Source organism: Psittacula echo, assembly GCF_963264785.1.
Source record: "Psittacula echo genome assembly, chromosome: Z".
Classification (NCBI taxonomy): domain Eukaryota; kingdom Metazoa; phylum Chordata; class Aves; order Psittaciformes; family Psittacidae; genus Psittacula; species Psittacula echo.
Window position 1 is genome coordinate 68,651,996 of NC_137742.1, and position 12,971 is coordinate 68,664,966.

Below are 12,971 nucleotides of genomic sequence, written 5' to 3' on the forward strand. Positions count from 1 at the left end.
TATATAAAGAAATCCCCTTTTCCACAGCTTCCAGATGATGCCCAAGTATTTCCCAAATATTGCTACATGGGGGAACACACATTGCTCTAGTTTCTCCACATTAGCCCAACAGATTTTAACACAGGCAGATGCTAGAGTTTTCTCCTTTACTGAAGCCCTAGTGTCCTGTTGGATGTTGTCCAGTTCTTGTCACAGGTAGCCAACTTGAGCTGCTTTCAAATGCTGCTCAGTATCAATAAGGAAATGAACTACTAGATATAAGCAGGGTAATGCTCCCTTTACATTTCCGTCTCTCTGGCTTACTCTCAAAGTAGAATCTGACCCTGCAGGTTGGGCAAAGTCCTAAAATAACCAATTAAGGCACTCATTATAGGGTCAGGCTTGGTCATGCTGCAGTGTAACATATCTCTCCTCTTACATCAGAGAGTAAGGGCTTGACTATAACTCTGACAACTTATAGGTTTACTATATGGTAACAGACACCAGACCAACAGCTTCAGGGATAAAAAGTTTATGTCTAAATAACAGTACAGGCAAACATACAGATCAGCAGTACAATTATCTGCATCCTAAAACAGCAAGTCAAGTAATTCACCAAGACTCAGCTAGACTAGTATCTGGGTTTGCAAAGACTTACATGAGCATGGTTGTCAGGTAGGCAGCAGAGTATGACCTCTTCTCCAGACAAGTGACCAGAAAAAGCCAACAAGCTTGGGGAATGCATATTCCTTGGCTGGACTGTTCTTTTTTACCACCAAGCTGCAGAAGCACGGTTTGGACTTTTTAGCAAAACATTACACCCCTCTGTGCCAGCTCTGTCCTTCGTCTGCATGGGGTCTGGGAATCCTGTACAAGTCAATACAACCCAACATTCCTTTGAGGGCAGGAGACTGGAAATATTGTATAACGCAATACAAGCCTCACAGCTCTGTTGTATGCACCATCTCCATACTGCATTTCTGGAGAAATACTCGCCCTACAAAGACCCAGCTAGTCTTGCAAAGGCAAAACTGACTGTTTATGTATAGAAGTCACTATACAGGATGGCAGAACTAATGCACAGGGTACTCTGAACTGTGTGAATATTGTTGGTGCGAATACATGGTTAATAAGTGAGTATTTCACTCATTAAAAAGTGAGCGTGTGGGCTCAGAAGCAGGAAAAGCTTTTAGTTTAATCTAATAATGACTACATAGTGCTGACAACAAGCAGACTGAATTTTACTGGCCTCATAATACAGTATATTAATGACTAAGAAGCCAATTCTTCAAAATTACTGAAGTATAAAAGAAGAAATAAATTGAAAGAAGTAAAGAAATAAAGCATGAAGATCGCACTGAAAGATGAATAAAGTTGTACTGCAAGTTAGTGAACTATTAAGATTACTATTTGGCAGCAGGCCTCCGAAAGACTGTTTTCCAGCTTGCCAAAGTATGACTACCTTTAAAAGGTGAAAAATACCTAAAAATGGAAACACTGCTAGACCAATCCATTCTCAGAGGTATCATGTTCCTTTCATTTATGTATTTAAATTAAAATTTAACATTCTCCTGCTACCCAGTTGTTTGTATGAATAGATCCTGCTCTCTCACACTGTGCATATGGAAGTCCAGTCAATACATACAGAATCTTTCAATATACTTGGAGACATGTATTCTCAATTTATTTATTTTAAGCAAACTGCAAGATTGATTAATTCACATTACACTGGTTTTTCTCATAGATTTTATTGTGTTGAGAAAGCTTTAAATGTAAACTGTATATTTAAACTGTCTGCTGTGCTATTTTAAACCCACAAACAACTTGCATGTGGTCCACTGTTTCAAACTTGGTTTGGAATTTAAATGTGTTTTTAAATATCAATTGCACACTACTATAAAAAATTAATTCAGTCAAAACCAGGCTGGTGAATAACGTCAGGACATTTGTTAAGACAAGGAAACACTGAAACCAACATAATTCCCCTTATTTTTCCTCTACTAGCTTCACAGCATGACTAACAACTTCAGGAGCTTGTTGTGCCATCTTCTTCCTCATCTTCATACTGCAGGCATGCTACTGATTCTAGTAGTTATATCTGATGTTTCAACCACAACAGCTAAAATCAAAAAAAAAAAAAAAAAAAAAAAAAAAAGGATAATATTTAGTACTAAGTGTACCTATTTGTCCACATACTACAAAGGATAGACAGTACTGCAATGATACATTGTATATATTATAAACCCAGCAAGTAATACACAAAATTACTACCTCTATCACATTACTTGACATGCTCAATCAGTTGAGTTTTTTCCTGTCAAAGGAATACTATCCCAAAGCTGTAGCAACTGCTCTCCAACCTGTGGTTCCAGTTCCTGCAAATGAGCAAGAAATTACAGAAGTTATCTGCACTGCTACTATTGAACATATGGAGACTATAACAAAACTGTTAGATGAAATTCCTCGTGATTGCTCTCAGTCTTTCTGAAAGAGCTCCTTCATTTTGCTACCGAAACATAGATTAGAACTCCTGCATACGAAAAGTTTTTTTACTAGGGCTCAAAGACAAGCCAAGAACTTTCATAAGGTACCTTGGCATTCAGGTTGTTTGAATTTTATTATTCACAGCAAGATGTTAGTTCTTAAGAACAGAATTCCAAGTAAACACACCACCACCATATACAATGCACCATATGCTTTGTACCTTCCACAAGTCACTTATTAACTAAAGATCATTATTCTCCGTATCTCTTAAGTTTAATTTCATCAAGTGTGGTATAGAATGTGGAAAGGCAGGTCACCTGCCACTATAAAATGGCTCTTGGGGGAATTATACATATTAACAGACTGGTTTTAAGATCATTAAGACTCTTTAGGTCTTAAGAGCCACTTACAACAGAAGCACTGTTAACTCCATCACATACTACCTTCCCTTCTTCATTCCTACAACTGGAGAGGTTCTGGAGAAGTCGCAAGAAGATGATCAGGAAGTTTAGCTCTAGATCTCAAAAGATATTTTGGGAGTGGACTGGGGAGAACACAGAAAACTGCCAAAGAACTCTTGTGCCAATTCTCTTCCAGCTTTTTGCAGTTGCATTTAGCTTTAACACACTGGAGAACTGTCCTAAGCTTTATTCTACCTCAAATCTCAAGATTCTTTTCAGGCTTTACAGAAAATTCAAAGCTATAATGATGGACAGTTACTTCGGTGTGACAGACTACCTCAGTGAACAAGACTGAACCAAACAAGGAACAAATCTCTATCACCAAAATTAAAAAACAAAACAAATAAAAACCCCAACAAACAACCAAAAAAACCCCCAAACCACCAACCTTTTATCTCTGGAAGTATACAGGTTTTTTTTTTTTTTTTTTAATGCATATTTAGCAAAAACCTGCTTTGATTCTATTACTTCAACAATAATTCATTAGCAAAATCACAATGTGCATCAAGGAACTGTGATTCAGATTAACAGATATGTAACTAGAGTTGAGATAAATGTCAAGGCTAAACAAGCTAACAAACAATACACCAAGTAAAGAAGACTTTAGAAGAGAACATTACCTGGCCATCCCTGCTTATTTGTACTTTCTTATTGTCATTCCAAGGGTTGAGCAAATGGTGTGCAAACTGAAAAGGAATGCTTTCTTTTCGGATCCACTCTACCTTAAATACACCTCCAAAACCAGCAGATCCCCAGTCTTGACTTTTCTCACACCCTATCTCTGATGCCATTCTAGCAAAACCCTGGAGCAAAAATTGAAATATAAAAGGAGAGACACAATTACAGCCTTTATGCTTACACTGGAGTTAAATTACTTGACTATATATGAAACTTTCAAATTAGTTTCAAAGTACTCTCCCCCATTAAGCTGGATCTTTTGAAGTGTCTACACCTAGAAAGATTTGTATGTGATTTCTCACTTCAAATATGCCTTTCAGGGTTTCACTACAGAATGTCTCTCAATTCATCTCTCACAATTATCATTCAAAGGTTTTTTTAGCTTTGTAACAGAAGTGGAAAAGGTGTTGCAAAACCACCTGAATCCTAAGGAATCAAGATGAATGTTCTATGACATAATAGTTCATTAGCTATTCCTTGTTAGTTGTAGGTATTTTTTTCAGAAATCCATTCCTTCTTTCCCATGTTCCCTCTATGTTAACAAAATTTCACATGGAATTATGAGAGTATAGCTGTTTTTCAAGGAAAGAGGTCAAAGTTGCTTTTTTATTTCCTTACTTCAACAAAGAGGGAAGAAAAACTCAAAACACCATAAACAAAACAAACCACCACGCACCAAACTTATCAGGTATTCATGAAAATTTACGCCAGTTACGACTTAAGAGCCCAAGAGATGCAGTGCACTACGTAAGTTAGCAGCACACACTACTGTTGTAAGAAATGCAGTCCTAGACAGCTCAAGCCAGACTTAAATGGAAATTAATAAAGGGAACAGGGGAAAAATAAAGGTGGAAAGTAAAGAGACACTTGGTACAAGAGAATATTCATATTGTTAATCCCATGAATGTCCAGTGCATTGTCAAAACTGGAAGGCTAAGGCAACATCAACCACCTATGCTCCTGACTTCAGCATGCCTTTCTCTCCCAGATTTCTCGTCTAGAGCACCAGTACAACAGCCCATTTTCAGTAACAACTGCAGTGCTGAAAATTACTTTCCAGTATTGCATTCGCATCTGCAAATCATCATACATATATCTCACCATAATCCTTCAGTGGTAGCACCAAGGCAGCTGTATTTGGGATAGTTCATTAGATTGTAAGTTTAGCTGATTTTCAGTAATAGCTTATATAAAAAGAGCTAAGTTGAACTTTTTTTCCTGGAACAACTCAGTTTAGTCCACTCCAGAATACAGCCAACCTGCAACTTTGCACTACTTCACTACAGGTCAAGTCTTTAACTTCTAATGGTTACAAATTTGTCAACAAGTTGTTGACAAACACTTTGCTAAACTTTAAGTAAAGAAACAGCTCTGGAAGAATCATGGCCATGACCTTCCAGCTCCTGACTTAGAAACTACAGTTCAGACAGAACAAGTTTTATTAAAATTTTTAATAAACACATTCATGTACTTATTAAATGACTGGCTTTAGAAAGCTTTGACTTGACTGTAACTGCTTGTTACAATGTTGACTCTGGCAAGCAGAGAAAAGAGTAGCAATTCTGTTTTGTTTGGATTTGTTTGTTTTGTTGTTTTAAAGAATTAATGTAGGGTCTAAACATTATTCTGACTCAAGATGCTTGGAAGCAATTAATTCTTAGCCTTTGAGTAACAAAAGTAACAAAACAAATGACTTAGCTAAAAAGGCATATTTCAGAGAAGAATTAAGTACTCTTTTATCAGCCACCAGTTACTTTTGCTTGCTAAGCTTTACTTCTTAGAGGTCAGAAGCAATATCCACCATACTACACACAGTTATTTGCTGCGCTCTCCTAAACTATTAACCAAAGCTAGTATTTAGCATTAACTAAGGACTCACCTGAAAGTGTCCAGACCCTTGAACAGAAAATATCAAGTAAACCATGCTGCTCTCCCAGAAGGCTCTATTTAGCTTTCGTTCATTACTTGGTGTAGTAGACCATATACCCTTCTGTTGAGAAATATCAATGTTTTGCATATTGCTACTTTTCATTATGAAGTACCAGACTGGCATATTTGGTCTTGGTGAAGGAGATTTGGAATCCTGGAAATATTAAATAAAATTAAATTAAGTTAAAAAAACCAAAAAGCCAACCAACCAACCAAACAAAAAAAAACCCAGACAACCACCACACAAACAAAAAAAAAACAACAACCAAAAAAAACCCCAACTAGCTTTAGTTCTAGAGCTCTAAACACACAAAGATAGGAATCTCTTGAATGCATTCCTACCCTTTTCACCCAGAGTCTACAAGAAACACAAAAGCTATCAGCTAATACTGTCTGAACCGGTTTTAAAATGTATTTTACATTCCTTCAGCACTTTCCAAAACAGTAATTCATTCATCAGGGGCAGCAAACAAAATTGGCAGAACAGGCCTAAATAGTCTAGTGATCAATTACAATTCTTTGAAGTCTGACACACTTTCAGATGACACAAAATTAATCATTCCAGACTGTAGCCTGAAGCAAACTACTCACATTTCCACCTTCAGGAAAAATAAGTTTTCTTCCTTTTATACTGGCTGAATTTAAAAACTTGAAGATTTAAGAGGAATTATTAAATCCTTCAATGAGTCTGTGCCTAGAGGAACAATGGGTTTTCCTCTCAGTGATCTCTTCAATATTACTGCAGTTTACTATTCAAGTACACAGGGAGAGTTACACCAATAACCTCATTAAAAAACATGTGCTTTATTAAAATAATCATCATTAAAAAAGAAAGCAGCCATAATAAGGCAGATAAAACAAAACTTAAAAGTGAACTGGTATCAGTGTATGCAATTCCAGAAACAGAGGAAGACAGAATCAAAAAACTTCAAAGTACACGCACTGTATACAAATTTATTAAAGAAAAAGATAAATGATAATACACCTTCACTTGGTATTGTATCAAGTTTCAAAATAAAAACCAAACATGATGTTTTCTAGTTTGGACAGCTTTACCTCAGCAGTCTGCAAAGAGCAAAATCATTACTGTATTGAACTAGTATAACAAGGACATATAGTCTAGATTTTAAGTTCTAGAAAAACTAAGTATTATGCAGCTGTTAAAAATGATAATCTAAGTTAGATTCTTTATTTATCAATATAATACCTGATAGCTCCTGAAAGATACCAGCAAATTTATTTCTGAAGTTCTATTAATTCTGAAAAGTAGGGTAATTTGTTTATGCGAACTCTTACCTTTCCAGAGTTTGGAGAAGAAGGACTAGCACAGGGGCTTGGATAGCTACTGCTGTCTGTAGACTTCACTGATGACTGATCTGACCGGTCGTCTGAAGCTCTTTTGGAGTGTAAAATGGCTTTGTCCTTGTACTTCTTTGGCTGGTGAAGTGCAGGAGGTGTAGACTTCATTAAAACTCTAAAAAATAAGGTAGAGAGAGGACATACCAGTGATTTCACAAGGTGGCACAGAACAATTTATAGCTACATATTAGCCTATTGCATGACTATATATAGTAATTCCAAAACATATTAAACACTATCTGAAAAAAAACTGATCATGCATTGTATTTGAATCTTAGGATTAAACCTCTTCTGTGACTTCTTGCCAGAGATCACAATTCACGGACAATATTCCTGGTTGCTCTATCAAAAAGCAGGCACACATATGAAACGCTTCTCAATGAAATTACAACTATTGCGCAGCATAGAATCATAGAATAGTTAGGGTTGGAAAGGGCCTTAAGATCATCCTAGTTCCAACCCCCATGCCATGGGCAGGGACACCTCACACTAAACCCAAGGCTCTGTCCAACCTGGCCTTGAACACCACCAAGGATGGAGCATTCACAACCTCCCTGGGCAACCCATTCCAGTGCCTCACCATACTTACACTGAAAAACTTCCTCTTTATATCCAATCCAAACTTCCCCTGTTTAAGTTTTAACCCATTACCCCTTGTCCTATCACTACAGTCCCTGATGAAGAGTCCCTCCCAGCATCCTTATAAGCCCCCTTCAGATACTGGAAAGCTGCTATGAGGTCTCCACGCAGCCTTCTCTTCTCCAGGCTGAACAGCCCCAACTTTCTCAGCCTGTCTTCATACGGGAGGTGCTCCAGTCCCCTCATCATCCTCGTGGCCCTCCTCTGCACTTGTTCCAACAGTTCCATATCCTTTTTATGTTGAGGACACCAGAACTGCACACAATACTCCAAGGGAGGTCTCACGAGAGCAGAGTAGAGGGGCAGGATCACCTCCTTCGACCTGCTGGTCACGCTCCTCTTGATGCAGCCCAGGATACAGTTGGCTTTCCGGGCTGCGAGCGCACACTGCTAGATGATGTTAATTTTCTCATCGACCAACACCCCCAAGTCCTTCTCTGCAGGGCTGCTCTGAATCTCTTCTCTGCCCAACCTGTAGCTGTGCCTGGGATTGCTCTGACCCAGGTGTAGAAACCTTGCACTTATCATGGTTAAACTTCATAAGGTTGGCATCAGCCCACCTCACAAGCGTGTCAAGGTCCCTCTGGATGGTATTCCCTCCCTCCAGTGTATCAACCGAACCACGCAGCTTGGTATCATCGGCAAACTTGCTGAGGGCACACTCAATCCCACTGTCCATGTCACTGACAAAGATGTTGAACAAGACTGGTCCCAACACTGATCCCTGAGGGACACCACTTGTTACTGGTCTCCAGCTGGACATTGAGCCATTGACCACAGCTCTTTGCATGCAGCCATCCAGCCAGTTCTTTATCCACTGAGTGGTCCATCTATCAAAATGATGTCTCTCCAATTTAAGAGACAAGGATGTCATGCGGGACATACAGGACATACATGCGGGACATATAGGACATATAGCATGGGACAGTATATTTTTTCAATTGTAGTAATAGGAGAAATTAAATTCAATTATGATCTACCGTCTCTAGAAGATCTCAGAAGCTTACTTTTCAGCATTAGAGGAATCATCGGAGAATTCAGTTTCTGCCGAGCTTTTTCTGCTGTTGGTTGACCTCCATGTAGATGTTACAGGAAGCTCTTCAGAAGTCATAGGTCTTGGTCTCTGACCAATTCCTGAAGGCTGCTGCAAACCTGCAGACTGTTCTTCAGTACTTAAAACAGCTACAATTGCTCTTACAGTTGTTTCATCAACTTGAGACCACGGTTTAGAAGGAGCTCGCATACGACGCAGAAATAAGCTATGCCACTTCTGTCTGAGTTGCAACAGCAAACCAGCAGCCTGTAATGAATTTCAATTCTGTTAAAGACTAATAAGAATTAGATCAGATAGGTAAGGGTATCCTACATCTCTTCTACCTGGCAGTATCTGTTATTCTAAAATGAACAGGGTCTGAACTGGAAGGCAAGACTAAAGTGCTAAGGAGGGGGAGAAAACCATGCATTTAAACTAAGCTATTATCTTTTCCTTCCTCAGGCCCAAGATAATTTGTAAATGTTTTATTTCATTTAACTCTGCACCAAACTTAAAATTCCATTGTAAACCCTTTTTCACTTCAAAATTCCACCCAAAAAAAAAATAATCACACTTCTAAACGCTTCTAGTAGACAGTTTCATTATTACATCTGAAAAGTCCAAGTATTTAATAACCTCTAAACTACTCTATCTCCTACCACTGTCAGAGCTTCTCAAGTGCTTCAAAGACTTCAAAGTGTTCGCTTTTTTTTTTCTTTTTTTTTTGAATCTGACAGCAACTTTTTTTCAGTGACTCCACCTTAAAAAGCTCTAACTTGTCATCCTCTCAGAGAAGGAAATATACAGTCGTGACTGTTAACTCAATTCCTGCTCACATTTTGGCTAATACAGCTCATGGTAAGGCTCAATGTGTGCTGGGAGCAGTTCCATTATGTCAAAATGAGAGCAACACAGAGGCAGGCCAGGTGGCCAGAAAGCTAAAGGCAGCCACTATCACTTCCAACTTGCTGTCTCCTGCAGCCATTATCTCCAAATGACAGTTTCATCAGAATCTACTAATTTATCGAAATGGACAAAACGTCTAAGCTGGAAGGTATAAAATATCAGCTTACCCAAAAAGCTTTTGATGCACATCCAACAGCAGCTGGACTACTGAGGCTTTCCTGCTTCCCACTGTGATACATGTGATGCCTGCATCATGATGGAGGAAGGTAGACTAGTCTGGGCAAAAGGGGATTGAGCTCATATTTGTTTGCTTTATTTCTTAATGAGCTCATGAAATAAAGGCTAAGTCTCAGAGTATGTTATTCCATAAATCTGAAACCCAAAGGGTCTGTGACAGCCACTCTAACAGAAAATTCTTGGTTACCTAAATATTTCAGATCTTTTTTTTAGCAAGATATGATATAAATATTCTTCTAAAAGAAACAGGCATTGAAGTGATACATTACTTACTTCAGGGTCCAGTCTGAAATGCAGCCATTCATCTAGTTTCAGTAGTGCCAAATTAGCAGTTGTTTTGTCCTCTACTTCACTATCACTGTTATCATTAGATAACCCATCCCCTGAATTAAATATAAAAGGTACATTAACATTTCTGTATTCTAATTACATGCAAAAAACTGAACACTACTGTTTTATCAGCAATAAACCCATTTTCCTTCTAAATTTTATTTAAAAATCTAAATATATGCAAAGCCACTTTTTAGTTTCTGCAAATACAACCCGAGTGAAGTCTTTGCTTCAGTTAGCAGAATTGAAGTATCCAGCCCTGTTGACGTCCCTGCTATGTAAGCATTTGTATTGATACGATCTAACCACTCATGTCCCTTCATCAGGATCAACAAGCCATTATCAAAATTCTGCATGAAGCTATTTGCAAAACCATGCATTATGCTTTATTTCCTAGTAAAACAGCAGATTTAAAGACTCATTAAGAAAATATAAATAATATACACATATGGCTAATTAGTAGGATTGCGATTTTTTTAAATGTGTAATTCAATCAGCATAAACACTACTTTTAAGGGTAACAGTTTAAGAGCACGACAGGAAAGCTTCAAAAATAACTTGGGACTCTGATTCAAATTACTATTTCTATACAACTGCAGCAGCATAGATTATTTTTGCTTCTATTCCTATGCGCTCTACTTAAATTTTAACAAAAGAAGTTCTTCTATACTCCCTATTACTTCTAGTTAATAGTATAGCTAGTTGTCATTAAAAATTACCCCTAGAAAACTATCTTTAAAATGCATATTTCTGCTGGAAATAATATGAGTATTTACCCTATTGACAGTTTCCACATTATTATTCAGTTTGAACAATCTGGCTCAAAATATCAAATAAACTAGTCTGCAGAAAAAACCCATACATACTACACTTTTCAACGTTACTTTTGTCATTAAACATTTTGTTTCCATTTTTTATTCCACTACAAACTGCACTGTAATTTCAGAAACTCCACAGCTGTGTAAGTGTAATTTATGAATATGAATCTACAAGGATTCACAAAACTGAGATATCTGTTACAGAACTTACAAACTATTCTTGCACAGCTACAGGTACTATAGCTCTGTCATTTTAAGAATTTGGTAATATATATGTATTAAATATTCTTGAAAAATAAGCCTTCCATATCACATGCTAGTATGTAACAACTACAACACTTCAAACCCAAACTCCACTATACCTTGAAAGGACGAAGGCTCCTGCAAAGCATTACTTGGCAATCTAGCTGGTCCACAGAAGAGTGACACAGTGACAGGTGTTACAACAGAACAGCATCTGATATTTGCTATCCTATGAGCTCTCGTCATTTCATCAAATATAAGCCAGTCTGTAGGGAGTGCCTGAATAGCTGTAGCTTGCCCATTTGCAGGGGGAATCTGTGCAAGAGCACATAAGGCTACATTATCGTACCATCTGTTTGCAATTAAAGTAAGATTTAACATATTTCACATTTTATACATGTAGAAATAAATATATATTTATATGCACATAATCTTACACAAATTAAAAAAAAGGCGAGAGAGAATTCAACCAGACTCACAAATTGCTCTTCCTCCTTGAAACAAAATATTTTGCTTTAAAAAAAGGATCTAAAATAGATCAGTTTCAGAGGAGAACTTATTCCTGCTACTATGAGCAAGGACTGTTTACATCTTTAAAAGTTTTGCAATTTTTTTTTTCTTTTTTTACTGTTCTCTAATTCCATCTAGAACAACAAAATACATTTTGATGAAATAATATTGGAAAAATAAATCAACTCCAATTCTTTATTTTTCAACTGCCAGGAAGAACAATTTTTAAAAATGTAGCATTTAATGCACATGCTGCTTTTAAAGTACTGACAATTAATGAAGAGACATTTCTAAAATGTTCAATAGAGCACAGTGTTCTTTTTTATGAGCTATAAATTCAAACCGATTTTACCTTTTTATTCTGAGGCTGACTAAGAACAGATGTAGGATGAAATCGCACTTTCTTCTCCTTTGGTCCAGTCAAAACCAGGCTTTCTCTGTCTACATGAACTAGATTGGGATACATCCCAGCCACTAAGGCAGCTTTAACTACAGCCCAGTTTTCAGAGTTAGTATTAACATCTCTGATATCAGCTCCTCCCCTGGCTCTAACAAAACCTGAAGAAAGAACAGGATAAAAAACTGCCATATTTGCTTGCATTTAAGATCTTCTTTTTTGCTTCTCAAAACAAATTTGATGTGAAGGAAATGAAACAAAAAAAAACCCCACAAAACCCTTACAAATTTGCTGACTTAACAGCACCAAGAAGAAATCATTATACTGAAATCCTTTGAGATAAGGGGCTTTATACTAACATAAAATACAACTACTTTTTACAACACAAAGATATTTCCTACTGAAATAATATACTAGAATGTAAAAATCCAAGGAAACATATGTCACACTGAAAGCCAGTGGCATGTGGAACAATCACAGCACTTTTAATTAGATCAGCTGGTCCCCAGCCACACTTCTTAACTCCAGCATCTGCATGAGTATGTACTGGTCTGTTTCAAATTAAGGAAAGACAATTACACCAATGAACACTATTCTTGTTACAATTTGTATACCCTTGTACTAGGTATACACTTGACTCCAAAACTACGTTGAATTTTTTTTCAAACCCATTTACCTGAAGCTCTAAGCTGGCCAAGCAACTGGGTTCTCATTCCTACAATGATTTCCATTGTGGCTTGAGACAAGAAGTTCTTTTCACAGAAGGCTCTCTCCCAGCCATCACTGCGCGCCTTCTGCCATGCCTGTAAAGAATATTTTACATTTGCCTATTAATTTCACCAGCTAAAAAAGAAAAAAAGAAAAAAAAAAAAAAGACGACATTTACATCAATAAAATGAAGACAAAAATCAATCAGAAAGAAAGGAAGTTTATCAAACCAGAATTTTTGTTTTCTGGTTTAGTACTTT

The 12,971-nt window shown here is 37.2% G+C and overlaps 1 protein-coding gene across 1 annotated transcript in view; it reads right to left on the reverse strand.

Annotated features, from left to right (window-relative positions):
• Positions 1–1,578: 1,578 nt before the first annotated feature.
• YTHDC2 (YTH N6-methyladenosine RNA binding protein C2) overlaps positions 1,579–12,971 on the reverse strand; it is a 32,979-nt gene continuing 21,586 nt past the window's right edge. Inside the window, exons 21-30 of the mRNA XM_080637834.1 lie at positions 12,680–12,806; positions 11,959–12,164; positions 11,216–11,411; positions 9,979–10,088; positions 8,537–8,829; positions 6,828–7,005; positions 5,482–5,685; positions 3,545–3,727; positions 2,251–2,354; positions 1,579–2,098 (exon numbers count right to left, since the gene is read on the reverse strand). Coding sequence (XP_080493960.1) covers positions 2,274–2,354; positions 3,545–3,727; positions 5,482–5,685; positions 6,828–7,005; positions 8,537–8,829; positions 9,979–10,088; positions 11,216–11,411; positions 11,959–12,164; positions 12,680–12,806 — 1,578 coding nt within the window. The 3' untranslated portion in view covers positions 1,579–2,098; positions 2,251–2,273. The remainder of the gene's footprint in view (positions 2,099–2,250; positions 2,355–3,544; positions 3,728–5,481; positions 5,686–6,827; positions 7,006–8,536; positions 8,830–9,978; positions 10,089–11,215; positions 11,412–11,958; positions 12,165–12,679; positions 12,807–12,971) is intronic.